This window comes from Sebastes umbrosus, chromosome 1 (assembly GCF_015220745.1).
Source record: "Sebastes umbrosus isolate fSebUmb1 chromosome 1, fSebUmb1.pri, whole genome shotgun sequence".
NCBI classification, from domain to species: Eukaryota; Metazoa; Chordata; class Actinopteri; order Perciformes; family Sebastidae; genus Sebastes; species Sebastes umbrosus.
Window position 1 is genome coordinate 27,074,644 of NC_051269.1, and position 27,921 is coordinate 27,102,564.

The window sequence follows — 27,921 nt, forward strand, 5'->3', positions numbered from 1 at the left end:
ATGATTTTCATTTTCATTTGGAACACTTTTCTATCTTTACTGTATCTGTTGTGCCAGTCAGGACTATAGGAATGACATTGTTTCAGTAATGTAAACGTATGAGGCATTCAGTCTATACAGCTTCATTTTCTGGATTGCCTGTCCTATTTTGAAGCATCCACAGCTGGCTCACACCAGTCACAGCTCAGCTACAGGTGCCATCTGGTCCTCATGTGTGGTGATGTTGTCTAGTCTGACTGACATATGCAGGCTTTTGGTGGGATGCCAAGTCGAGCTAGGAAGGGGCCAAACAGCCCTCAAATATTATTCATCATATACAAACAGGGGCTGTCAATCGATTCAAATATTTAATCGCGATTAATCGCATGGTTGTCCACGATTAATCGTGATTAATCGCACCTTAATTTCACTTTTTTTATCTGTTCAAAATATACTGTAAAGGGAGATTTGTCAAGTATTTAATACTCTTATCAACATGGGAGTGGGCAAATATGCTGCTTTATGCAAATGTATGTATATATGTTTTATTACAAATCAATTAACAACACAAAACAATGACAAATATTGTCCAGAAACCCTCACAGGTACTGCCTTTAGCATAAAGAATATGCTCAAATCATGACCTAGCAAACTGCAGCCCAACAGGCAACAACAGCTGTCAGTGTGTCAGTGTGCTGACTTGACTATGATTGTCCCAAACTGCATGTGATTATCATAAAGTGGGCATTTCTGTAAAGAGGAGACTTGTGGGTACCCATAGAACCCATTTTCATTCACATATCTTGAGGTCAGAGGTCAAGGGACCCCTTTGAAAATGACCATGACAGTTTTTCCTCTCCAAAATTTTGCATAAATTTGGAGCTTTATTTAACCTCCTTCGCGACAAACTAGTATGACATGGTTGGTACCAATGGATTCCTTAGGCTTTCTAGTTTTGTATGATGCTTGTATCTTCTAGCTTTAAAATTGAGCCCACTACAACCTCCGAAATATAAATTGCGACAGCCCTAATACAGATATATGAATCTATATCTGATGTTACTTTGCAGGGGAAAATGCAGCTTTTAAGCACCCGTGCATTACTTTTGTTTGATTGGTCTGATTTAAGGCAATACATGTAAGAACTGAATGTGCATAGTAAACCAGTTACTTTTACTTTTTACAGATACTATTACTTTTAGCAAATGTATTTATTCATCCAGCTAGACTAGGTGCAAAGCATCCCGTAGACTGGATAGATCTCCTAACAGCAGCATGGTTTCTGGTGTCACCTGCAGCAGACAAAGTCCCCAGTCATTCACTCCTCCACGATGAGTCACCTCAAGGGGCTTGTGTGCAGCAGGTGAGACTGTGACTGCTAGATTTGACGGTCCGGAGCTGGCAAGAGCTCCCGTCTGGCCAGCTCGGCCTCTGCTTCCTCTCTCTCTCTCTCTGACATGTCGTGGGTCCATGTGCTGCTGGCTCTCTCCAAACTCCCATCCCAGTGTGAACAGACTGATCCAGCAGAAAAGAAGCTATCAACAGTCTCTCTTTGTAGTTCTTCTTCTCTTTCAATCTGAGGTTAGTGGATAAGAAATGTTCAAGGCTCCCTCACCTTCCTCTTCTTTTCTTCACTATTGGATGAGACAGACTCAGATAACACACTAAGTATCCTATTTGATTTGATCAAAGCTCGGTGTCCAATGTACTCTCCTTCTCCTGCAGCAGTATTGGTTTACCTCTGCAGGAATGAAAAGAAAAACATGAAGGGATTGTTCAGTCTTAAAGTGCAATGTAGTTCACTGTGAGAAGAAAGGAACACCCTGCTGTGACTCTGTCGATGTATTAAACTATGAAAGAAGGACCCGAGCTTCTGTCTGAACTTGAGGTTTTACAGGGAACAGATTCATCTATCTGTTCTCTCACTAGTTACAAAAATCCATTGTTGTATTGGCACAGTTAAAATCATATTTAATCAGTTTGATAGATTGTGTGCTTTGTGTTTTAGAAAGAAATGAAGGATGGGATAGAACAGCTAGGCCATAGGTAACTTAAGGTATATGTGTCCCTTTTAGGGCTCATTTGCTTGTCGTATCACAGTATACCTACATTTTCTAAGTGCAGACTGATGTATGAAAGACTTGTGTGAACATACTGAGGGTTATCACAGATGAATTGCAGCTTGCATAAGGTCGCACCACTTAGAGCCCATCTAACCAATAGGCTGGCATTTATCCTAAGTAGGAGAAACCCTCAACACTGAGCTGCCCAGTAATCAACAGTAGATTAAGCAGAGTCTCACATCCATGTCTTATTATGGGAACAGCTGTCTAATGTAATTGAAACTTCATATTGGCTGAAAAATGCACATGTACTGTTTGCATAATACCGTATTAATCCCGATAACTGCAGTGGTTCATCAGAGGGTCCGTGTCTATGAGCTGTGAGCAGTTCAACTGAAGAGTATAGTTGTTTTTTTCTTGATTGATTAATAAGGCCCGAATAGATAACACAGCCCAAAAAGGCATATAAATGACACGATAACGCGCAAGGTGTTTTGCGTGCAATAAGAACGCCTTTCTTGCTTTTGCCATGTCTTTTGTACACTAGACTGCAATGTAAGCGAATCTGTGTAAGTATGCTCCGCTCAGAGCTAGTGACATTGAATAAAAAGTGAGAAAAAGCGCTTACGGTGGGCGGGTGGGGAGGTGTATGGGTCTAACAAATACAGAACTTTTACTGGTTTTCGAGACCGGTACTTTGTTTTGTAAGTTACGTTGTTCTTTAGTGACGTTTGTGACATGTTTTACGCACTTAAGCTATGTTGTTTCAGTACGTATTTTACTTAGTTTACGTGCTTATTTTAAGCCCAACCATGGTATTTTTTCTTAAACCTAACTAAGTGGTTTTGTTGCCTCAACCTAAGTGAGTACTTCTGTTGCCTCAACCTAACTCGAACGTTACTGTAATTTTGTTTTGTGGCGTACAAATGACACGCGGAAAGCCTTAAATGAGTCATCATAACACGTGTAATGTTCATGTTTATACGTCTTACCATGAGATGGTTGGATAACACTGTACAGACAAGACAAGCAAAATTTACCAAAACTTTTTATTCCCGACACCCATGTTGGGAACCACTGCCAGAGGGCATTTCTTTCACTTGTCCTTCTCATAAGGAGGTCAGAGTAAAGGGTCGGCTGCTGTAAGTCTCTCTTGCTTCTTCTAGATGAAAATGCCAAAGACACTTCAGAAGGACAGATAGAGGAAAGTCTTGTGCCACCTTATTCACCCCAAAGTCTGAATCTTCTGAGTCTCAGCTAGAGCTGTATTTCTGCTCATTATCCATCGCTGGCTTATTGTACTCAGCGCAATTCTTAGTTCTATGAGGGATTTGATACTTAAGCCTCACATTGATCTGCTTACAGCGGGTGCCTGCTGTGCTCTGGAGGTCTCTGTTGGTGGATTGGGATTTGGACGTCCATGGTGCCGCGGCATGTGACAGAGTCAGCAGTGCAACATCCACCATGGTGGTCAAACACTGCGTGAGTTGTACTTCCAGCCCAATGAATGCATTCGCCCCCACGGTGCACTCTCTTTCTTTTGCCCTCCTCCCATGTGATGAGGAGGAAACAGGAGGGAGACGAGTGGTAGATGCCAGCAGAGGATGGGACTTTGTTTTAGGGCGCATGATTGAGAGAAGACAGAGCTGGCATTGAACGGTGTGGCGTTGAGGGAGGACTGTCTGGTTAGCTGATTGCATCATGACCTATTGTTCTAACTAATACAACTGGCATACCATGTCCTCACAGAGGTTGTGTCCTTGACTGTGTTACTGCCGTCCTTTATGTTCGGTCCTCAGATGATCTGCGTAGGAGCTACGGTGCAAAATAACCACGGCTGACTGTCTGAAGGAGACAAAAAGTCATATGCTTTTATATCAAGTAAGACCTGTTGGGTAAACCGGTAGATCTGCAACAGTTAGTCGATTAATCGATCAAAAGAAAATTCATCCGCAACTATTTTGATAATCATTTAAGTCAGTCTTTAAGCAAAAATGCCCAAAAATGTGATGATTCGAGGTTCTCAAATGAGAATTTTCTACCTTTCTTGATCTTACTTTATATTAAATTGAATATTTGGGGTTTTGAACTGTTAGTTGGACAAAACAAGACAACTGATGACGTCACCTTGTGCCCCCAGGATAATGTGATGGTCATTTTTCACTGTTTTCTGATGTTTTATAGACCAAACGATGAATCGAGAGTTAGTTGCAGTCCCATAAACAGGAACTTCTTAAAGCTAGATCTTACATAATCGTCCAAAGTTCAGAGTTATGGGTATTGTGAGATCTTTCATACTTAGAGTCTAACTGTATTCTGCAGCCTGGTTGATTGATTTTAAGGGATCTGCATTATTAGACAGCCTGACATTGAGACGAAACTTGGGTGGGGTTGTGGCTTTCGCTTCATCGCGTGCCACAACTAAGTGAAAACCGGGTTTCACTTTTACATAACGTTTAATTTAATACTTTGATTTGTTTGTTCAGTATGTTCCAAACACTCATAGTTTCTCCACAACAAAGCTACATGCACTACTGTATTTAGTGAGTACTTCTGATGCGACGATTGTTTGAAATATACTACATATACAGATCAATGACGTAGAAGTGGATAATACTGCAGGAGTAAGTTTCCATTAGAGCCCGATCGATAAATCGGCCAGACTGATATGAATCAGCTGATCTTAGCTCATTGCAGATATATTGATATCGGACTGAGTCACCATTATTGTTTGTCCACAAGAGAGTAGTGACATTTTGTTATATTCATCCAGAAAAAAACAACAAGCAAAACAAAGTGGTATGCTGGCCAGAAGTACTTGTTGAAATGTTTGCACCTACAGTGTGTCAGCAGCGTCGTCACATATTTTTCATTTATATTCATAGTTATACTAAACTCATACTGAAGAGTGTGCAAATCGTGTTTGCTCTCACCATGACTTGCAAGCTTCTTCATCTAGTGAGTCTGCTGGCATTCGCTTCCAGGGCTGTATTCGACAGCAGTCTGAGAACAGGCCCAATTTGATTTGGCATCAGCATGCCATCATTGTGTTACTGTCCAGACCAGTTCTTATCACCCTTCCTTTATTCATTCAGATCAAATGAATGGAGCACATGTGGCACGTGTAAATACATGACCTCTAAGAAAACAAAAAACACAGTTACATCCATCCCAGTAATTTACTGTTTTGGCAAGAAGCCTTAACTTGACCATGCAATTTATCTCTATCTCGTCACTTTTGCATAAGTTCATCATGTTTTTCTAATGTATGAATATCTAACTTTAAGTATACACCTTCCTGGCTCTGACTTCTTACTCTACCTCCCCATGATTCCCTTCTGCAAACAATGTATGTCACATTGTCGTTTTCTCTTGCAGTCTGTACAACCCATTTGTTTTAGATAACACACAATCTGGCATCTGATAAAACACTTTGTTGTACAAGAAGTTATGCAAAAATATATTATAAAAGGTGCTTGTTAACATCTTATTTGCAGTTTTTCTTATTAGGCAGCAGCACAGTGTTACTGTGTTCTGCACAGAGGTGATGGAGGCAGCTTGTGAGCCAGGCAGCCACAGGGCTGAGATCACATTCAAATCAAGTGAATAATTTGTTCTACATACAAAGTGTGATGTTGAAACAGATGTGGGAATATACAGAGTCTTAATAACCCGTCATCATCACCTCAAGACCAACATGGCATTCGGCATCCTCGCTGTAAACAGTATTTGTATCCACACTGGTGATACCCTGAATGATTTCCTCCTTTTTGCTTTTCTCAATTTTGATAGGCTGTTTCTGTTTGGACACGCTTTCCTCCTTTTCCGTTTTCCCTTTGATCCCACCGCGATACCCACGCTAAGTCAACAAGTGACTTAAATTTACTACGCTCTCAGTGCCTAATTATAGGTGCATCCTGCACCTGGAGAAGTGTGTGTGTGTTAACATCAAACATGCACGGCCGCCTGGAGCTGCAATTTGACTGTCATCAGAGGCAAATGGAGACGCGTTTAATGGAGGATTGTGCAAATAACAGGAGGAAGTCTGCTTCATTACGGATTCCGCTGGATTCGATAACCTTCACACAGTTTGCAAGAACCAGTTTAAAATGAAAATATCTCCAAAAGATTACACTGGGAACTGCACTGAACTAGATACTGCATAAACAAATTAATAAACAAACACATGCATCAATAGAAAAAAGGGCAGTAATAATAAATGAAGACCATATTTTACTATTTTATAGCACCAAAGAAATGTAAAAAGACTTGAACTTGGCTAATGCACTATAGCAATAATCTAACTCTTTTGATAAGACATTGTAGTGTGTGTCTCATTGAGTGAATCAGATGCTAATTACAAGTGCAAATTTAAGCAAAGCTCAGCTCCCTGCACTTTCGTGTACGTAAATCTGAACCTTGACATCATGTTGATTACTTTAGTCCTGCATCTTACCACTCCACTTTTGTTTTTCCCAATAGCTGTTTGTACCTGTCCTGCATGTACAGTTTTAAAGAAGTCTCTGGATGATGCTATTCTAGTGTCCCCTCCTGTCTGTGGGGTGTCCAGTGTCGAGTGACTTGAACCAGAGTGACAGAAAGTGTTGTGTGATTCTATAAATAAATCACACTTTCAGTGAGTCACCACGCTGGTGCTCCCACGCAGTCGCGTCACAAGACAGTAAAGACAATCCACACTGCATCACTATTTCCGGGGTCCAGCCCCACGTTATAGTGCAGACACCTGTCATACTCGAGCTACCCCACGCCAATCAGGCCAGGAGACATAACAGTAGACCGCTGGCCTACTGTGAGTCTCACAGAGGAAATACACAAATCTGAGTGACAAAACAAGTGACTACCCAAAATCAACAAATGTATTCTTAAAGAGGAGGTATTGTGGAAAACAAAAAGTGTCTTGAAGTGGATTTTGCCATTAGAGTAGAGTTCCACTACCCGTCCCGAACTCAACAGGTTACAACCATACATATATATAGATGGACGACGCGTCTCCACTTCCTCCTACTGTACAAAAGTGAAGCCTAAATATCCTGGATACGGGAACTGCCATCTTGAGATTTTGACGTCATTCGGAGCCAGACTAACCATAATATCTCTATAACTACATTTATGATCTAATTGGACATGTTCTATTACACAGATTTGTGACGTCTCATCCCATTTTTATAGCATCAAATAACTAATTGAAACCAAACTTTTCAGAAAAATGAACACTTGAACATCCATCAGCGTGACAAGAACTGCCTAAAATGACAGAAACCATCTTTGGGAAAAATGTATTTTACGTATATTTTGACAACCATTTGTGGAACAAATGTCACCAACATGCTTTAAGGACATACAGCTCATACCAGCTTCACAAAAAAAGACCACATCCCCCCACCTCTTACACATCCTGTTATAGTCTCAAATAGTTTGGGATGAGTAAATAATTCAACCTGTGCGTCAGAGATTATATATCTTTATAATATGTATTTAACATCAGGTTATGCATTGACATGATTGACTATACACAGCCGTGTTTTTATGTGCAAATATTTTAGATAATGTGTTATGATGTGTGCATGAAGCCGTTCAATTCACCATTCCATACAGTGCTTACACGTCAGCATCCATCCCTTTATAAGGAAACGTAGCTTACCGAATCATCAAAGGAGATTTAAGAGAAAATTGTTGCGGTCGTTTATTTTCCTGCTTTGAACATACAGAATAATCCTGATTAGAGACTCTGTCTCTGTCTGAAACACTTGCTGTGAGATAATACCTTCCACATGATGGCAGTGGATATTTAAATGAGACCACGTCCTGCATCATTTTACAGTCTCTGACGTGTGTATCTCACAGCAGCTTATAGGAACCCTGGAGATGTGGAGCATCTCAGAAACTCACATACAAATCTCTGAGTCAGAAGTTAATCCCCTATTCTCCCTGCTGGCTAATCACAGCGGTACTCAGGCCTGCAGCAGAGAGAGAGAGAGAGAGAGAGACAACACTAAGGAAAGAGAAACAGAGGATACCGAGGCCCAAAAGGCAAGTAGTGTCTAATGAGAGACTCAAACACTCAGTTACAATATTATTCTCCTCAGTTTTTTGCAGTGAATGTTATGAAAAATGTTAGTTCCCTAATAAAAGTCAAGTAAACTCTCAAACCCAGTCATAGAAACATTAGACTATTTCATTTTTATTTTGTGGGGCATTTTTTGTATGCCTTGTTTAGAAAGTCAACAGTAAAGGGATGACAGGAAATAATGGGAGAGAGATGGAGAACGACATGCAACGAAAGGTCCTCGGATGGTTCGTGGTCATTTGCAGCATGGTGTAGGCCACCAGGGAGCTCCTCTATTCTCATCAGTAACGTCACTAATCGCCCCCCTGAGCAGAGAGCTAATTAGCATTAGAATGATTGAAAACACCTGTGTGGGTCTGCAGAGCCTTTAATTACATCTCCAGTGTTCCTCAACATGAAAACACCTCCCGGATAGTTTATCCACAGCTGAAGCTTTATGTTTTCGGCCATCGTATTTTTTAAAGGTGCTAAATATTCAATGCATTAATATATCATCGAACAACTATTTGCTATGTAAAGATATAGAGGAGTGATGTCTACCTGAGCAGAGTCATTCTCTCCCTCTGTGTGTGTTTTCATCAGAGCTACTCCTTGTTTTGTTGACATAGCTGGGCCTTTTAGTGCATGTTCGTGCATGTGAGCGGGCCTCACTGACTTGCTCACAACCGCTGCGCTGCACTGCTCTGTGCTGGCAGTTACGGCGGATCATGACGTCCCAACCGACGGCATCATTGCGGAAGCGTAGCACCCACCCTCCGGTTCCCCCTCAGGTATACACTGTCATCTCTGTCAGCAATTTCGCCGTTGTTTGCATTGTCAGCACCGTTAGCTGCAAGCTGCCGGCTCGCCGTCGCCATATTGAGAGCCGTTGAGAGGCAAGAGAAATGCTCTCAATCCCGTATTTAGCACCTTTTAATTATTTCAACTTTCCCTCAAATTTCCATCTGTTTGGTACAGTTTGATGAATGGCTACTAAATACTACACTACCCATGAGCCTCAGTCACCATCGCTGTGGAGAAGAAGACTTTCAAGAGGCGCAAATCAGATCATTGTTACGGCATGTGGCAACAAAACACTGCACTGTAGCTGCGATATATAGGGGAGAGTGGGGTAAGATGAGCCAATTTTTACTTATGCTGTCCTCGAGGTTAGGAAAAATGAGACAGAAGCAGAATGAAAACTTGAACCTTAAATTCAGGATCTCTCCTATCAAATGAAATGATCAGCATGCATCCATCACAAAGCTGTCTGGAAAAAATGACCTTCCCAAAAAAAGTGCTCCTGTGGCTCAACTTGCCCCAGGTAAGGGGTAAGTTGATCCGAGTCAGTGGGTAAGTCGAGCCATCGTGGGGTAAACTGAACATCTGAGTTTTTAAGTTTAAACCTCAGCATAAGTGTGTTCACAAACAGTTTCACAGTTATGAACTTGTGAGAACAAACCACCTGTGAGTTTCAAGACCATTGAACAATCAAAATATCATTCAATATTCGACAATATGCCAGTCGTCAAGGTTGCAGTGAAATATGAACTGTTGCTCCCTCCTTGCAGTTCCTCCAGCCTTTAGAGGTTGAGGTAGCTTCTTCAGCACATCACTCAGTGGAAAAGATGCCTCATCCTTTTCCTTGAATACAAAGGTGGGCTTCTCACGTCCAGTGTTCCCCCGAATTCTTCTGAGAAATCTTGCACTCACTTCGTTGCCCTCCAGGCTCTCAACCAAGCCAATGTAATGGTAGCTCCTGCCTTTGGATACAAAGTTTACTATGACAAAGTCACCAACTGACAGATCTGAGATGTCTGATTCACTTCTCTCATCATTAGAACTCTCATGCTCAGAAGTGTCATCAAATGGGATGGGAACATCACTCTCCTCAGAACTTGCTGTACGCTGTGATTTTCGTCTTGGTCTTTGGTTTGACCTAGGCCTACCTGCTAAACCCTGCTCTTTCCAGTTGTTGGGGACAGGAAGGTTGTTCTTTCTGCCAATTCCAATGCCAGTTCACAGCATTTCTTTGGAGTAAGGCCGTGGAACTGTTCAGCCAGCTTCTTGATATGGTCTGCAAGCTCCTTCTCTACCTCCTCTGTGAGGACCCTCTTTGCCTCTGCTGTTCCACTATAACCAACTGTTTTTACTTCCTTTATCTCCCTCTTCTATAAAGGTTAACACATAAAAAAATCAAACCAAGTTGTGTAACACTCAACAGTAATACCATTTTATACATCAGAGAATTAATTTGGTTAATTTATGGTGGGGTAAGTTGAGCCAGTGGCTCGGAATAATAGTAGAATATTAGTGAGCCAGTGGCTCACTTTGCCCCATAGCTACCATTTTGGAAAAAATGGCCCAGTTTAGCAATTCAGGCTAATCTTTAGCGAAGGGATTAACATGGTTTTATACGTTAGTAAATCACCAACATGTATAATATATTTTTTTAGACCTGGATAAATTTGCTTTGACCTAACAGTCATTATTCCTGACATACAGAAAATTTACTTTGATGGGAAAAAACTGTTTTTGGTGTAAAAAAGTACTTACTACTTCTCCCATGTGCTTAACTCCATCACAGCAAGATAGAAATGATGGGTACTTCCTGAATTTATGGTCACATGACAAAACATAATCACAGTTGCCTAGATACAGGGGGTGGGTCAACTTACCCACTGGCTCATTTTACCCCACTCTCCCCTATATATATATATATATATATATATATATATACTGTATATAAGGGGTAGGGAAAAATGTTTGATTCATGAAACTTCCTGAAAATTTTTAAAACCTTTTTTTCTACAATATAACCTAGATATTGCTAATTGATTGATGGACAGCAATCCTACACACTGGGGCTGTCAATGAATATTTCTAAATTCAAATATATATTCCAATTGTAAAAAAAAACAGACATTCTAATCTGAAAATGAAGACTGTATTCGATTGTGTAGTTAAACAAAAAGCAGCACTACCGCGGCTGTCTGCCTTGCACGCACTGAATGCATCACATGGCGGGATTCACACAACGTCACTTTCAGTAATTGAAAATGAAACGTAGTGAATGAAATGTGTCGGGTCGAGCTGAACGAGGAATAATTCAACAACAAGCGTAATGATGGCAGAGAACTGGGCCGCAGAGAGAGCGACACCGTGTCCTAACGGCAAGCGTTATGTCACGTCATGTAAACAAACCTATCAGCTGTGCGCTCGAGATCAGACTGGAGACGTGACCACTTAAAAGATGGGTACAGTGTAGTGAGTAGTACATACTGTATATATACTGTATATATAGTTTCATGCCCATCCTCTGTCATAGCAACACAGAAGATATATATATATTGCAAACATCTTGGTTCTACAGTGAGTGTAATCCTACATCATGATGGTAGCTTTATTTTCTGCCTGTAGCTGTTTGGGATGTTTCATTCATCCAACAACAGCATGACGTCTGTGTGTGTGTGTGTGTGTGTGTGTGTGTGCATGTTCACCCATGTGTGAAGAACCAGAATACAGACAGATGGTAGCTGGCTGCGTTCGGCGATTGTTTGCCGCTTATTTCAGGCAGCTGCGGTGCTCGGCGGCACATGCAGCATCACTTTAAACACAGCTCGGAGTGTGACATGATGACGTGGGGTGTTACAGTGAGGCTATTCACTCCTCTGTTGCTATTTTTATACAGGAGCAAGAGTGTATGGATGGAGTGACCTGAGCGGTTTGATCCTGATTTCCTGCTTGAGCGAGATGGACTCTTAATCTGACCTATCTTATCATCCTGAGCTGTCAGAGGTCCCTGGTCTCAACGCACTGTTTTACAATAAAATGTCCTCTGATAGATCTATTAGCTGCTCATCAGTGAAATTGTTGGCATGTGTAATCTCTTAATCTGCAGGAAATCTCTTCCTGTTCATGGACAGAGAGTCAGGATGAGGAATTCGCTTTAGATGCTACAGTGCAATAAAATCCTTTTGGAAGTGAGTTTTTTTTATTTTCATTTCCAATTTTCAGAATTACTGTGGTGAGATCGGTTTGCTTTCTTTCAAATGACCTGCAGAGTGGTGATGAAGAAAAGGTTATTCAGGCTTCTTGATGGCATTTAAAACAGTTTAGCTCTGCTTTAACGCATCCATTGAACTGGGAGTGAGAAAAAACGGTCAATGAGTGAGTGTCCACATGCACTGTAGCAGATTAAGAGTCTGAAAATTACAGTGGAGACTCAATTAAGAAAGCTTATACTGCCAGAGGACTATGAGAATGTCATCAAGTAGTGACAGAGGAGGCAGTATTACACTTTGAGATTACTCATTGCATAAACTACACACACACACACACAGATTTAATTATTCACCGAATGAAGTACAAATGCACACATGCATAGCAATAAGTGAGGATGAATCAGCATGCACTGCGTCATCTGGTCCAGGTATCACTGAAGGAATAACAATCAGTGGAGCTGCCTCCTCCTCCTCGTGGGATGACGTCTCTCAGCAGAGTTGCTGACGTCAGAGCCTGCGAACCGAGGCGCATTGCACTCGCTGTGTGTTGGCAAACCGAGGTGATGTTTTGGATGAGGGCTTGAATAAACATAGCCTCTGCTGTTGCTGTGAAAAGACTCATTTACTCCCACCAAGAGCATCACAACGTGGCATTAACTCTTGCATAGGATTTCGGAAGTTCGGGTATCAGTGGGGATTTCTAATGCTAATCTTTATTTCCGCCTGGTCCTTCTGTTGTTTATTCTTATTTTCTGTTCTCCTATACAACTATTGTTTTATTTTGTTACGAAGCTTCGTTAAACTGTGCTTCTGCTCCCGAGACATGTGATTTATTTAATCCGTGACAGAGAGACAATCAGACAGATTGATTATCAGCCTGTCAGCCTCTCTATGATCTGTAATGTCGCAGGGCGCAATTAGGAAAATGAACACGCCAAATAAACCCACGTTATTGATGTGGACATCTTGAAAATGTCTTGTGGTTCAGTGACATTGATGCTCTTGACATGTCTGCTCCCCTAACAATGTTTTTTCTTCTGGATACGAGACATTTTGAAATGAGGGTAAATTGTAATTTCTCACACAGACAGTTGCACATGTGTTTCTGAATGACATACAGTCTGCAGACTACAAAGCATTTCAGTTTTACTGAGCGTTTCCTCATGAGCACACAACTCTTCCTCTGTTTCATACCACAATGGTGCTATGGTAACTGCTCTTCATGCCTGCAGGGATCAACTCAATTGTCTTTGTGTTCGTTCTCATTTTCCTTCATTTTCTTAGTTGTAATAATTGGTGGTGTCACTCAACAAATTGGATCCTATTACACCAGATAGCGGTAGTAAGATTTTATATACTATATTTAGATTCTATGTACTGCAAATACGTGTAGGTCTACGGGGTGAGAAAGAGACCCCACAATATGATATTATCACGATACTAAGTCACGATACAATCTTATTGTGATTTTAAACAATAGTATTGCGATAAGATATATTGCGATATACACTGGAAACTGCTTATAGTGATCATGTCTGTCCAGGGTCAAATTGATCACTATATGCGGATGATTATTATAACCAAATTTGTGTTGTTGTGGCTCGCTGAAAATTCTTCTGCCTTTTCCCTCACCGAGGCTCCTCATTCTCTCAACTGGCAGCGGTGTGGAGGGAAACGGGCGCCGGTCTGCATGAATGAATCAGCTGTGGATCGGAAAAAGTTTCATTGTGGGGGCATTACGAGACCAGATGTTATCAATCCACTTGACGAGGGTGCTTTCCCCGTGCGCATACATTTTTTCCATTCAGAGATGACTTTTACTTTTCCCGTCATGATACCAATGTGCACGCGGCATCATCATCAGGTATCCAGTCGGAAAGCAGATGGCCCGCGAGGCAAAGTATCACAGAAGTAAAGTAAAAAACAAAACAAAAGTTCAACTAATGTTAGTCTAACATAGTTTTGAAATGTTTTTCCATATGTTTTCATATATGAAAAGACCCAAAATGAACACTGTAAGCGGACTACTTTGATTACTATAAGCAAATTATTTAAACAGCGTTTGTATAGGAATGATCCTATCCCAAGCTTTTTGATCCATAAAAGCGGTTGGTCACTGTAACCGTGATCACTATAAGCTGTTTCCACTGTATTGCGATTTATTACCTTTTTTTGTCCACATCTGTTTTATCTAATAAGATACAGTTTTCTCTGTTCATCTCAGAAATTTCATTTACATATCTTGAGGTCAGAGGTCAAGGGACCCCTTTAAAATGACCATGCCAGTTTTTCTTAACCAAAATTTTGGAGCGTTGTTTAGTGTTATTCCGTACAAGCTAACATGACATGGTTGGTACCAATCGATTCCTTAGATTTTCTAGTTTCATATGATGCCAGTAACTTCCCTTTAGCTTCAAGACAGACCCGCTACATCCTCTGAAAGACAGAATAGCAGGCTGTCAGATTGTTAAGAGGTTAATAGTTTATATACTATACTTGACGTCTGTGTATCGATACAATATTGCCACGCAAAATATCGCGATACTATGCTGTAACGATTTCTTCCCCCACCCCTAGTCTACGTTAAATATTTCCATACAGGATTTGTCCCATAAGATCCTTATACCTTATCCACATCTTCAACTGAATCTGTATTATTTCAGTACCCATATCTATATTTATGATAATACATGATATTAGAGTTTGTGTTTCTGCTGCCAAAACTTTGTCCTACTTTAGAAGGAGCTATTTCCCCACAGCGTTTCAGCTTCCTCCTTTTCTCCTTCATTTGCTCCAAACTTGGAGGACTGGAGAGAACAAGCTTTCTAAAAATAAGAGGCTCTGACTGACTTAGTGTGTTTTCACTCAACCACTTCCAAGGATGTCATGTATTGCCTTTTTTGTTATTGAATATATTGGTTGCAGGAGCCACAACTCTGTCCAATCAGGTCTGCTGTTTCAAGCTGCGCTGCTGGAGGCCATTGAAGAGGCACCCTTGTAGCCGGACAGCCCATCGCGTATTGTCCGTGAAGGGCTCCCCCCCAACCTCCTCGTGATTTGTAGACTATCTGAGTGGCAGCGTGGTTCTGTGCAGTGATTTGTCCCACGAGAGGGGCCCTGCCTCCGCCATTGCTGCCGTCAGCAACTACCGCTACAACTGTGCATGAATACAGGATACTGGCATTTGCTGAATCCAAGGTGGCGTCTTTTCAACCAGAGCCCAGTGAAATACCTTTTCAGCCTCTCGAGTGGTCTGGCAAACTACAGCCAAGGGGGCCCCAGCAGTATAATGATGCCTGGCACAATAGTACCACTGTTCTCCAAACCCGTTCCCAGGAAACCGCACAACATGTGCCATTGTGCACTGTGCTTTGCTGCCCAACCACGTTGCCCGGCTTTAGCCAGAGACACCGAGAGGCCTGGCTGCGCAGCGGAGCTCGCAGCAACGTGGTTGGTAAGACAGGTTCAGAGGACTGCGAGACGGAGACCAGGGTTCATTCATCACCTCACACTGCGTTTGATGTGTTAAAATAATATTACAAAAAGCTACATTTAAAAGGCCAGGCTGTGAAGCGGAAGAGGCCTGAGGGGAACAAGGGCCAGCTGAGTGGTTGCCAGGAATGGTAGTACAGAAAACCCTGAGCGTTGTTGTTAAGTGGAACCCTCCTCAATACGAGAGGAAACCAAGAGAAAAGTGACAAGCAGAAAAATGGAGGCACAAAGACGGCTAGAACTGGTTCGTAGCTGGTCCTAGCTGGTTCTTCTTTTATCATCTCAATGCTGGGGGTCCAACCATTTGTGTGCATTCCTCCTCTATGGCCCCAAACGTGCTCTCCATTATAGCCTCCACTGCTGTTTATGCAGCAGAGCAGTCAGGGCCAGCCAGGGAAAAAGGCTTTGGTCAACTGCATCCAGGAGATACATGTCACAGGGGGGCCTCTCGGGGCCCAACAAACCAGCTGGTCAGCTAAGACACTACAGCAGGATAGCCAGGAAATAAGAGGTCTGACGCAAAGCCCAGTGTGTCACAGAAAACTCTGTTTCCTCTGAGTGTAGACCTGTCAGCTGACGTGTCAATTATTCATGGGATTTGCCAAAACATCAATTTATTGTCAACTCTATATTTTGACTAACATAGCAGGCGTTAGTGTTTTTGCTTTAGGTTGCAACAAGTGAAAATGGTTGTTAGTTTTACTGTCACTCTGAGCTTGTTATTTCCATCCATTCAAATTTACAGTATCAAGGTTTAACAAAACAACGACACAGAATTTTAATCTAAATCCCCAAAGTTTTGTGTTCTAAAAGGCAGCTGATTAGACTGTTGTCAGGCTATTAAATAGGCATTATTGGTGGCTATAAGCACCATAGATGAGGGTCAATAGGGGCCTACCCTCCCAAAAGTATGTATAAAAGAACACGACAGTGACCGGTTTCGCCTCCCATGTGAAACCAACAACATGTAGCTGTCTTTGTGTTCACAAGCGTTACGTTTTGCTTTCACTTTTGAGACAGTTATTTTAAGCCAAACCGTGATGTTTTTCACTGAACTTAACCAAGTGTTTTGTTGCCTAAACCTGAAAAAGGTTGTAATTTTGTTGCCTAAACCTAAAGAAGCCTTTTTTGTTTGTGTTCAAAATGTAACGATTCATTCAGTTTTACATGTTAGAAGGTGTTGCTTTTAAGTTTCGTAACTGAACAATAACTAGACTACTATAATAGATACTCACATTCTCACAGGATAATAGACCATCTGAATAAACAAAGGGAAATAGAGTCTGGAAAACTGTGAAGACTGGGAGTGAAGACTTCTTTAGTTCGGGCCAAAAGCTGTAATACTGATGTCGTGTTGAGTTGGTGCACAGATGAGACTTGTGATTGGTGTAGAAGGTGATTGGAATCGCAACACTCTCCGTTCACGTGAAGTCCATGCGTGGAGCTACAGACGTTAGGACTGTGCATGTGAGCAGTGCATGGGCAGAAAAGGGGAACCCACATCTATGGTGCTTTTAGCAACAGATAACGCCTATTTAATGGCCTGATAACAGTCGAATCGGGTGCAAATGGGGACAATGTGGTCTGAATCTTCATTTGTCAACAGTCTCATTAAGCCACAATATGTAATTCAGTCCCTTAATTACTTTAATAGGTCTGCGAGGAATGTTGTGTTCCATCTTGACATCTCTTTTGTCATCCTCTCCGTCAGCATTCGTAGAGTGATTTGGAGTTCAGTCACGTCCCTGTTGGGCCTTAAGGAAGATACAGACTCCGTTGAATGCCCTCAGGGCGGCCTCCTTTATCTTCCCACGTGTCTCTTATTGTTGGAAACTAGGAATGAAAGCATTGCTAGTGCCAATGCACTCTATGTCAATTTCTGATTGAGTTGGACTTCCTATAGAAAAGCAAATGTGATCTCCAGTCTCAAGCAACAGTTACGTGTTGTTGCTGTCCTGTGAAAACCATGTATCTCCAAAATGTCAAGAAAAACAGTTCTGTTTTTAGCTTTGTGACAATGCATTTTTTCAGATAATCCAATGAGTGTTTAAATTGTTTATTTAAAAGAACAGTGTGTAACATTTCGGGGATCTATTAGCATAAATGGAATATGATATTCATAACTATGTTTTCATTAGTGTATATCACCTGAAACTAAGAATCGTGTTTTCGTTAGCTTAGAATGAGCCCTTCATATCTACATAGGGAGTGGGTCCTCTTCACAAAGTCCGCCATGTTTCTACTGTAACGAGATAATAAATGTTATTCACTTCACCTCTCAGTGGTCATAATGTTATGGCTGATCAGTGTATACTATCATAGTGTCATTACTGTGAAAACCACAAATCTCTAAATTTTAGGGCTGCAACTAACGATTATTTTCATTGTCGATTAATCTGTTGATTATTTTCTGGATTAATCGATTAATTGTTTGGTCTATAGAATGTCAGAAAATTATGAAAAATGTTGATCAGTGTTTCTTAAAGCCCAAGATGACGTCCTCAAATGTCTTGTTTTGTATAAATATTCACATTTAAGAAGCTGGAATCAGAGAATTTTAACTTTTCTTTCTTAAAAAATTATTCAAACTGATTAATCAAAATAGTTGGCGATTAATTTAATAGTTAACAACTAATTGATTAATCATTGCAGCTGTGCAAAATTTTGTGATTTTGAATTTTCAGGATGTTATACTAATTGCCCATATCTTTTTTCCCCCCACAGATCCCGGGAAGAAAATAGAAACTCTCAGAGCATTTTCCAAACACTTACACAGCCTCAGACATTGACACATTTCAAAAGACTCATTATTACACGCACACACGGAGGCACCAGAGCAGATATGAGTGAGGATAAACCAGCCGACGCTGTGGAAACCGCTCCTGCTGAGGCGAACGCTATTCCTAATGGGAAAGGCCATGAGCCCGGGGAGGAGATCACAGCATCGGCCAAAACACCACCTGCAGAGGATGTGGAAAAGTGAGTATAATCCTACTTAACACACGTTGATCTATGTGGAATACCTTTTGAATCCACAGATCATTGTTTGCAGGAATTAAATAGTAATAATAATATCAGCATTCTCTATTATATGACTGTTGCCAGATTCACTGGGTGCTTTTACTTGTCATCTTATCATGCCGCCTACTGAAGGTCTCACATGTCTTCTCTCATGCATCACATCACGTTACGCTCTGTGTGTTAAAAGAACATCAAGTGAAATAGGATAGTTGTCATGTGTAGCTTGCCTGTTTCCTTCCTAATCATCAGGTTCACTCCTTCAGCACGAGAAGGACTTATAGAGGCAAGATATGATGTGCAGTGTTTAGCTGGAATAAATCAGCTAGAGGGATTATAAAACAAATATTACCTAAATGGAAGGCCTCAATGCTCCCAATACATTAGGGAGAGATAGAAAATAGCACAATCCCTGTAACAGCAAATACTGTGTGTCCATTAACCGCCTGGTGATGTGCCTTTGAGCAAGACATTCGCCTCCTGCCTGCTCACTCATTGAACACTCATCTGTGCTGGATAATGGAGTGAGCTAAATGCCTCATTATCATGTCCCTGGTTGTCTAGCAATATTTATCTTGCATCCTCTTCCTATGTAATAGACGGCTTAATTAAAACGTGTCTTTCCGGGAAACATGATAATTTATAGATGGTCCCTTCACTGCCTTATTTGCCTGATTATATAATGACTGAGGGTGTTGTTTTTCCACTTTGTGCTCTCGTTGGGTGATGGACGGCCTCTCTCTACACTGCTTGTAGGGAAACTGTACCCAATAATGACCAGAATGCTAGGTACGTATGTATGTTATGATAAGGAAACAGAGAATGTGTTTCAAATTCAGAAATTAGCACAGCAAACCAACTTATTCTAAACCAGAGCCTGTACTATGAATAAGAAATTACATAATTTGTGATGAGTAGGGATGGGAATCGAGAATCAGTTCTCGTTGCGAACCAGTTCCTAGTTGTCCTATTCCTTCGAATCGCATGCCTCTGTGACTATCGATTCCTCTTATCGATGCTTTCCAACTGTTGCGCATGCACAATGACGTAACGCCATACACACGCTGTGTCATGTTTCAGTTTGTTTGGGACTGGAGCATGGATGTAGAGACCCGCGCCATGGCGGAGAAAGAAAACGCTCAATGCTACACTGTGGACAACAAATTAATCGATTAATCGCACATCTTTTATCTGTTCAAAATATACCGTAAAGGGAGATTTGTCAAGTATTTAATAATAATATGCTTTCTTTATGCAGATGTATGTATATATTTATTATTGGAAATCAATTAACAACACAAAACAATGACAAATATTGACCAGAAACCCTCACAGGTACTGCATTTAGCATAACAAATATGCTCAAATCATAACATGGCAAACTGCAACCCAACAGGCAACAACAGCTGTCAGCGTGTCAGTGTGCTGACTTGACTATGACTTGCCCCAAACTGCATGTGATTATCATAAAGTGGGCATGTCTGTAAAGGGGAGACTCGTGGGTACCCATAGAACCCATTTTCATTCACATATCTTGAGGTCAGAGGTCAAGAGACCCTTTTGAAAATGGCCATGGCAGTTTTTCCTCTCAAAGATTTAGCACAAGTTTGGAGCGTTATTTAACCTCCTTCCCGACATGGTAGTATGGTACCAACGGATTCCTTAGGTTTTGTAGTTTCATATGATACCAGTCGATAAAAACTTAATTCAATTCCCATCCCTAGTGATGAGTATCGGGTGTTTTTGTTTATTGTGGTGTTACTTCATGTTCTTTGACAGTATTTCTTTCCATTAGTCCCAACAGAACTGAGAATACAGAGGCCAACCTCCCAGAGAGCCAGGAGTTCTTATCGGGCGTGGAGGAGAAGAAACCCATGCGCTTTACAGATGTGAGTTCAAACACAGACAATTTATCAATGGTATCATATGCATATGCAGTAGTGCATGTACTATCAGATGTCGTAACATGTTTATTCCTCTCCTCTGTCTTGCATTTGTTACAGTTTGAGGGGAAAACGTCGTTCGGGATGTCTGTCTTCAACCTGGGCAATGCCATCATGGGAAGTGGGATCCTAGGACTGGCGTACGCCATGGCCAACACAGGGGTCGTCCTGTTTCTGTAAGATTTTTAAATGCATTTGATACACTAAATGTGTAACTAAATGTGATTACGGATTGAAAGAATGACTCGCGGCTCACGGATGTTGTCTGACTCATTTTCTTCCTGCTTTCCAGCGGAGGTCTGCGTCACACATACAGTAAATGGCCCCTAATTGTCTTGTATTAACCAGGCAGCAGGTTGTGACACAGAAGCCGATGACACAGGGCGCCTTTGTTTGATAAATAAAGGCTCGGATTAATAGCGTACTGGCAATCATTTACTCGCGCTATAAACAGGCTCAATCACGGATGCAGATAACCTAATTCTCTGCGGTTGATTTTGTACATTTTGGGGGTTTAACATGTAAAAGCCTCTGCAGCAGAAGTGTCTGTCAGGATAATTATGTCACAATCAACTGCAGCTTTCAGGTTGATCATCTATATTTTCATACAGATGCTTTTTCTACCTTATTTATATTCACAGGACGTCTTCTGACCTTTGAGCTGCACGAGTGCTCACACTTGTTTTGGTCTTTTTATGGGTTTTGTTGACAATAAGAAAAATACAGAATATCTCCAGCCTGTAAAGCTTGTGTACTGGCATGTACGTAGCTGGCTTTCAGGAAATTGCACTGGTATCACCATTTCATTGCCTGCGTGTCATGTAGTGAGGCGGCTTCATCATCATCAGTTTTGTTGTTGGGTTGTGCGGCCGCGTGGGAGAGTCACTTTAAAAATTTTAAGCAACAAAATAGGTTATGTCACTGCTGAATCTCTTTTCATTTTAGAACTAGATCGTCTAGTTTGATAGCTTAGTTAAAGTTTCGGGAGCCAGGCGGGTCGTGCTGGACGAACTCATTTGAATAAAGTTCAGATTTTTCAATTTTATGCAAATGCAGACCCTCTCCAACTCGCCGAAACACTCCCACCATGCACCGGGCGATTGCTTCTATTGCTTTCAATAGGAAATGAGGGGAAAGCGTTGAGACGCCCTCCGTCACCGGATTTGGTGGAAAAGGCCCATAACTGCGACCATTAACGTCTTTTGTTCCCTCATGGCTGGGTTTACAGCTCTGGATCGCCGATTACGCGATTGGCTGCGCAGCGTGACGTCGAGTTGCGTTTCTCCAACAATTCATTTTGCTTCTACTTTTTACACCGCTGCAGCCTCAGCCCAAACGCACTATCTCCATTTAAAATAAATGGGAAGACTTGCGTTTTCGCCACACTGCCAGATCTGTTAGTAGTAGTAGTAGTTTTGATTTATGGAGGCTGGATTCTGCATAAACATGCAAACATGAAGCTGCATATAATTCAAACTTGGTAGTGGTATAATATTGGACTGATTGGACTCTCATTTAGGTCCAAAGTGTCATTTAAAATGTCCCCTTTTTTCAAGAGGTTTCCAGCTGTAAGGTTGTTCTGTTTTGTTGTACGTTTCCAAAAATAGTCACAGGCTGGTGTTTCCAGAGGGAAATCTCACCTGATAGCACTGACAACATCAACACTTTCTCCTTCTCGTCTTCCTCGTGCTGTTTTGACGCCTCTTCCTGATGGCGCTAGATTGTAAAGTGTCTGCTGCAGAAACTGGCTGAGCAAAGTAGTTTTCTGTGAAAGATTAAAGGAAGCTGCTGTAAGCCCCCCAGTATTAGATTTCTTTGAAAATTCAGGCACTGAAGGTTTATTTAACTAAACACCCCTGAATCCAAATTACAATACAGAGCCCCAGTGAGAGAGGTGAAGCAATGTTTTGGATGTTTGTGTAACTCTTGGCTTGTTTTTAAGTGGATTTGTAGCCATGGTGAAAAACTAGATGCTCTCTATCCTTAGTAGGCAAAAGACTGTTTGTTCATTTACAGATTTTTTTAACTCTGATGAATACACATAATCGCGTGCGAATTGTACATGACCGAATACAATCGAGAGCGTGCATTTATCCGTCCTGTTAGAGATGAAAGGCCACATCTTTGTGTGCATATCTGCACGATCTTGTATCAAACAATACTGACAAATACAGGCAGGGTCAGTGACATATTTTGCAAAGGAATGCTGGCCGTTTGTTTTTTTCACATTGGACTCCAGGCTGGTGATCGCCTCAAAACACATTTTATCTTTTTTCGTAGCAGTGTCATTGTGAACCTTAAGGTCCTGCTCCTAAAGGGGACAGAAGACCTACAAATGTGGCGACAATGTTTGCTCAAACACGGGGAGGTAAACACGCAACATAAATGGCAACACCAAAACCAAATAGGCCTGTTGCTGAGTATTTTTGTTATATATAGGTTGGTCTCATTTATCTCCGCTGACGGGGTCACCTGACATCTTCTGTGCATTCAACCTTGAAGGATTATGAAGTCTTTCATTCATTCACTTCAACCTGCACTCTGATGTGATGCAAGATGCATCAATTCACTCCACATTATCAACATTGTCAACATTTGCGCATAATCGTTGATGTCTTTTGATTGATAACTTTATAACTATAGCTATCTAACTATAAAGCGAGGAATCTCTGTCTGTCAGTCCTTCGCATATCTCCAGAACCGCTTTCCGATCGACTACACACTTGGCGGGTGTATTGCTGGCCACCAAAGGGAGCGCAGTGTCGAATGTGGTGCAATGTTACCAGGTGGCGGCGCTATAAAAATTAACTTTATGTTTTGGCCTGTAATTTTTTTTTACCATAAGACAAACTTTTTATTTTTGGGATTTTGTGGGTCCAGATGAATCTAGTTATATATATCTATATGAGCCATGTCCATTTGCATCTAAACTGATGCCATTTTCCGCCATTTAGAATTTTTTTAGATTTAGATTAGATTTTTTGCTACTACTCCTTCAGATTTTGAGCAATTGTTACCAAATTTGGTACAGAACATCTCTGGACCAAGCTGGAAAAAGTTACATTTTGGGGATTTTTGATGTTTCATACAGTTTTGCTATAGCTGGTTCTCAAAGTTAGCTCAAATGCTGTGATATAGGAAGGGCTTATATTACAAAAAATGTCATATGTCCTGAATGCTTTGTGCTTCTGTGACCACATTTGGTGGACCCCTGTAGATATGATGTCTGAGTGACCATGGCAAATTTAGTGCCATTTGGCCAATAGGTGGCACTGTAGCAGCATCATTTAACTATAAAGGAAGTCTGTCTGTCTGTGTATGTACAGTATGACTGACCTTCGCATATCTCAAGGACCGTTCATCCAATCAGCTTCACACTTGGCGGGTACAAGCAGCCACACCGGGGTTCTCGACAACGCTGCAAGCAGCACTTCTGAGGGCCAAGCACTCGGCCCATCCGAATGGGCACTGCACTAGTTATTATGGATTAGCTGAACAATAGGTATGTTTACAAGGCAATCAGTCCATCCTGTATCCAATCCTATTTGAAGTTGCATTTCTTTGTAATGTTCAGACTACAGTGAGGACATACTGTATGTGAAGTAAGGACGGTTTTTGGACTACAGTGAGAGCCACAATGTGACTCATGCTCTTCATTTGTATCCAATCCTTGTTTTGGTATGTCCTTTGTTTCACTTTCCCTTATGGTCCGATGTTTCGTATCACAGATTTTTGTTGGCGGCTGCAGAGGCTTCAGCGGGTCAGTGGCCTCGACCCGGGTAGGAATGCAGCGGGGTGGAAAGCTGCGAGCAGAGCTACAGTGACCCAAGTGTGTCAGTCTGTCTGACTGTCAGCAGATCTGTCCTCCCACTGCCACTTGACTGACTAAATCCTCCACCGCAAGTCAGCCCAGCATTCTTTCACATCGTCTGAAAAGAAAAACAAAACAACAACAAAAAACCTGTTAACTGGCCAAGAGTTGAAGTCGAGTTGAAAGGCGTGCTGCCTGGCTTTTCCAAAAGGAGAGAGGAATGGAGAGAGTATGTTTGTGAGAGAGAGTTAATGTCGCCAACAGTAACAATAAAAGAGGAAGAAAATAGGAAATAGTAAGAATGAGGTGGACTGGGTCAGGGAAAGTCAGTAGATCAGGGACCCATTCACAAAACTTCCTCATGCTGGGGGTTCTCACAAAGGTCTTAGAAGTGATGCTCTTTAAATATCTCCCATAAAAACAGATATTAAATCCTCGTAAAAGATGTAACTTGTGCACCTTGCGTGAAAATGAAACACCATATAGCAGCTAGGGATGGGACAATATATTATTATCTCTTGGATTGCGATAAAAAACACAATAATTGATCGTGGTAAATTTCCATTATCGGGATAATCGTGAATATCGTCATGAGTGACTTGAAAAAGCTGTCTAGCTCACTATAATGGTAGAGAGGTGAAAAATAGAGCTAGATTCAAAGGTGTACATGTATATATGCATTGTCATTCAAAGTTGCCAATCCTCCCGACTCAACCAGCGAGAGAGAGAGAGAGAGCGCAGCTGTGGTTGAGTGATCTAAAGTGTGAATGAAGAGAGGGAGCGGCGTTAGCGAGAACAAAGCAGTGAATCAGAGAAATAAAAGGTTATTTTCTAATTTGTTTTCTGAGTTTCATGACGGTTATGTTTTAAAGCACAAATCAACTTGACCACAACACTGCGGGAAGGTGCCGCATTGCCCACTATAATTTAGTCATTCTACTGTCGTATGAATAACATTCAACGTCTTGAATAGATTTGCAAGTCATTTTTCAATACTAGTGCCAATATGATCCTTTTAAATACCAAAACAGTACATTTTTTGATACCTCACTTTGAGAAATGTAAACATGTTGTTCTGCAAAACTCTTTTTTCTTTTAATTAAAGAAGCAAAGTTCTAAAATGTTAAATATTGCCGTAACACGAGCAGTCATACAGTATAGACAGACAGTATCAGATTTTATATTTGATTTATTTTTGGGGTTTCATGTGCACATTCAGGAAAGATTTAAGGCCACGTTATGAGCTATCCGAGTGTATTTTCAGCATTATTGTGAATATGGCCCCAGGTTTCTTAGCTCAGGCTCAGGCCACTCCGGATCATTGGGTATGTTTGAAAAATTAGACCTTGTAATGAGAGCAACAGTAGAAACTGATGTTGGAGTGGATTACAATTATCCCAGGAACCAAACAGAATGTTCAAATAGAAAAGATAGTAGTGGCTGATCACTGAAGCATGAAGAGGAATAACATGTAAAAACGGTGACTATGAGTCAGTGGAGAGTCCAGTCCCTCGTGAGGAGACAGCTCTGTTACTGAAGGAAGGATTGACTGTTGTTATGACTGAAGTGGGTTATTCCACCGCTGATGAACAAAGACGAGAAGATTAATGTTTACAAAGGATTTTCCTCATTCCGTCAATCTCAGCATTGCGTTGGAAACATTTCTTTTGAAAGTGTCCATCTGGTGTGTGTGTGTGCTTACTTACAGTGTCAGAGGGCAGAGGGGCTGACGGGGCTGCAGCCTCCTCGGCTCAGCTTGAGTAACAATCAGGGTAAAGCAGCAGAGCCACAGGGACTCTGTTCTTCCAAACACAATTTATGTGCCGGCATTCAGAAAATGTGTGTCTATGCTGCAGCTGTATAAATAACCCACAGGCTAATGTGTAGTGTAAAAATGTAACATGTAAAGTTGTTTGCAAAATGAGAACACTTGATAAAAAATGATGTTTTAGCTGGTAAAAGAAGTGGCAATAATACTGTACATGTCTGCTGTTGTGTGTCTGTTTCAGGACACTTCTAACGGTGGTGGCAGTCCTCTCGTCATATTCCATCCATTTACTGCTAAAGTCATCTGGTATTGTAGGTATGTATGTAGCCTGACAACATATAGAGCACGGTCTAGACCTGCTCTATATGAAAAGTGTCTTGAGATAACTTCTGTTATGATTTGACGCTATACAAAAATTAATTGAATTGAAATTGAATTGAAAATGCATCTTATATGATTCAATGGATTTATTTTTAGGTGCATTAAAGCTGAAGTAGGCGAGATTGGATCAAATATGCGTAAAAAAAATAGTTTTATATAATGGTCGCTATATTGTGACAGTAGTATATGAAACAGGTAACCTGAAAAAAAACATGTGTCTCTGTGTCCTCTGGTGTCCCTAACGGCATCTGCAAGATTTCACAGACCGTAGGAAAGAGATTTTTTAAAGCCTGAAAACAGAGCCATGAGGAGGAGCAGAAGTCTAGTTATCTCTCAGAACACTTGAATTACAATATGCTGAAAGGTTATTATGGAATCTTTGCCCAATGATGCCAAAAATATACTGCCTACTGCCACTTTAAGATGCCACCAGTGTATTTCCATACAATGAAAACCTTGTGCCCTCACTGCTTTCCCATCGACATATTCAAAGTATACACCATAGATATAAAACCGTAGATGTGACATTACGTCATGACTAATGGGATAACCGTCCGCCATCTCATCTGGGTATTGTTTATCCCCACCATGGGCAGCAACTGGTTGCCAGCTCTTCAGCACCTTATTGCTTTACAGCACAGTTACAGATAAAAAGGCTCTTCAACCTCTCCTCTCGACATCAAAACAAACCCAATGCCGGTTGACTGGAAAAAAACAAGGAGTGACTGACTGTAATTGTCTGCCTATAAGCCATAATACTGAATCTATTTTAGATTTCTACATAAAAAGATATTGCTTAATGTGGTATATTATTTATTAATATTGTCTTACGCTCATTACTTTGAATAGAAAACAGTATTGTTGTATTGGTAGAAAAATACAAGGATTATCAGGTCAACATAAGCCTCTTTCACCATAGGTTCCAATTACAGAAAGTAGCAGCAGTGAAAATAAGGGACGGCCTGTATTGTCTCTGATAATGGCTGATAGCTCCCTATTATTTTGGATGCCTGCTGAGTCACTTCAGATTAGATATCAGATACCAAGCCACACTATTAAACCTCCTGTAAGAACACTTTCAATAGTGCAGCAATAGAAACTGACAAAAGTTTTTGTAGCCATGCCACATTTCTTAAGTCATCTAAGAAAAGGTAGATTTTCCCAGAGCCTTTTTCAGTATGCAGTCGCTGTTCTCAGACCAATTAAAGGTCTTTGAAAATCTGTATGCCGAGGAATTAAAAACCATCCACAACCTCAACAGAAAACATCGTCAGTGTAGGTGGTCCCATTCTTCTTAAAATCAATGACCACTTTTGGTTTTGCACACATTGACAGAAAGGTGGTTCCCAGTGCACCACAGGGAAAGGCTCTCTCACCTCTCTCCGCACCTGATTC

General features: G+C 41.2%; 1 protein-coding gene across 3 annotated transcripts in view; it reads left to right on the forward strand.

Moving 5' to 3' along the window:
• The window catches only part of LOC119492149 (sodium-coupled neutral amino acid transporter 3-like), a 48,575-nt gene that overhangs the window by 849 nt on the left and 19,805 nt on the right, over positions 1–27,921 (forward strand). The window contains exons 2-7 of one of the 3 annotated variants that reach the window (XM_037776552.1): positions 1,278–1,560; positions 18,330–18,584; positions 19,380–19,412; positions 20,419–20,512; positions 20,627–20,742; positions 26,387–26,460. In XM_037776552.1, the coding sequence (XP_037632480.1) occupies positions 18,448–18,584; positions 19,380–19,412; positions 20,419–20,512; positions 20,627–20,742; positions 26,387–26,460 (454 nt within the window). In that variant the 5' untranslated portion in view covers positions 1,278–1,560; positions 18,330–18,447. The remainder of the gene's footprint in view (positions 1–1,277; positions 1,561–18,329; positions 18,585–19,379; positions 19,413–20,418; positions 20,513–20,626; positions 20,743–26,386; positions 26,461–27,921) is intronic. The other 2 variants (XM_037776551.1, XM_037776554.1) reach the window with 2 other exon arrangements.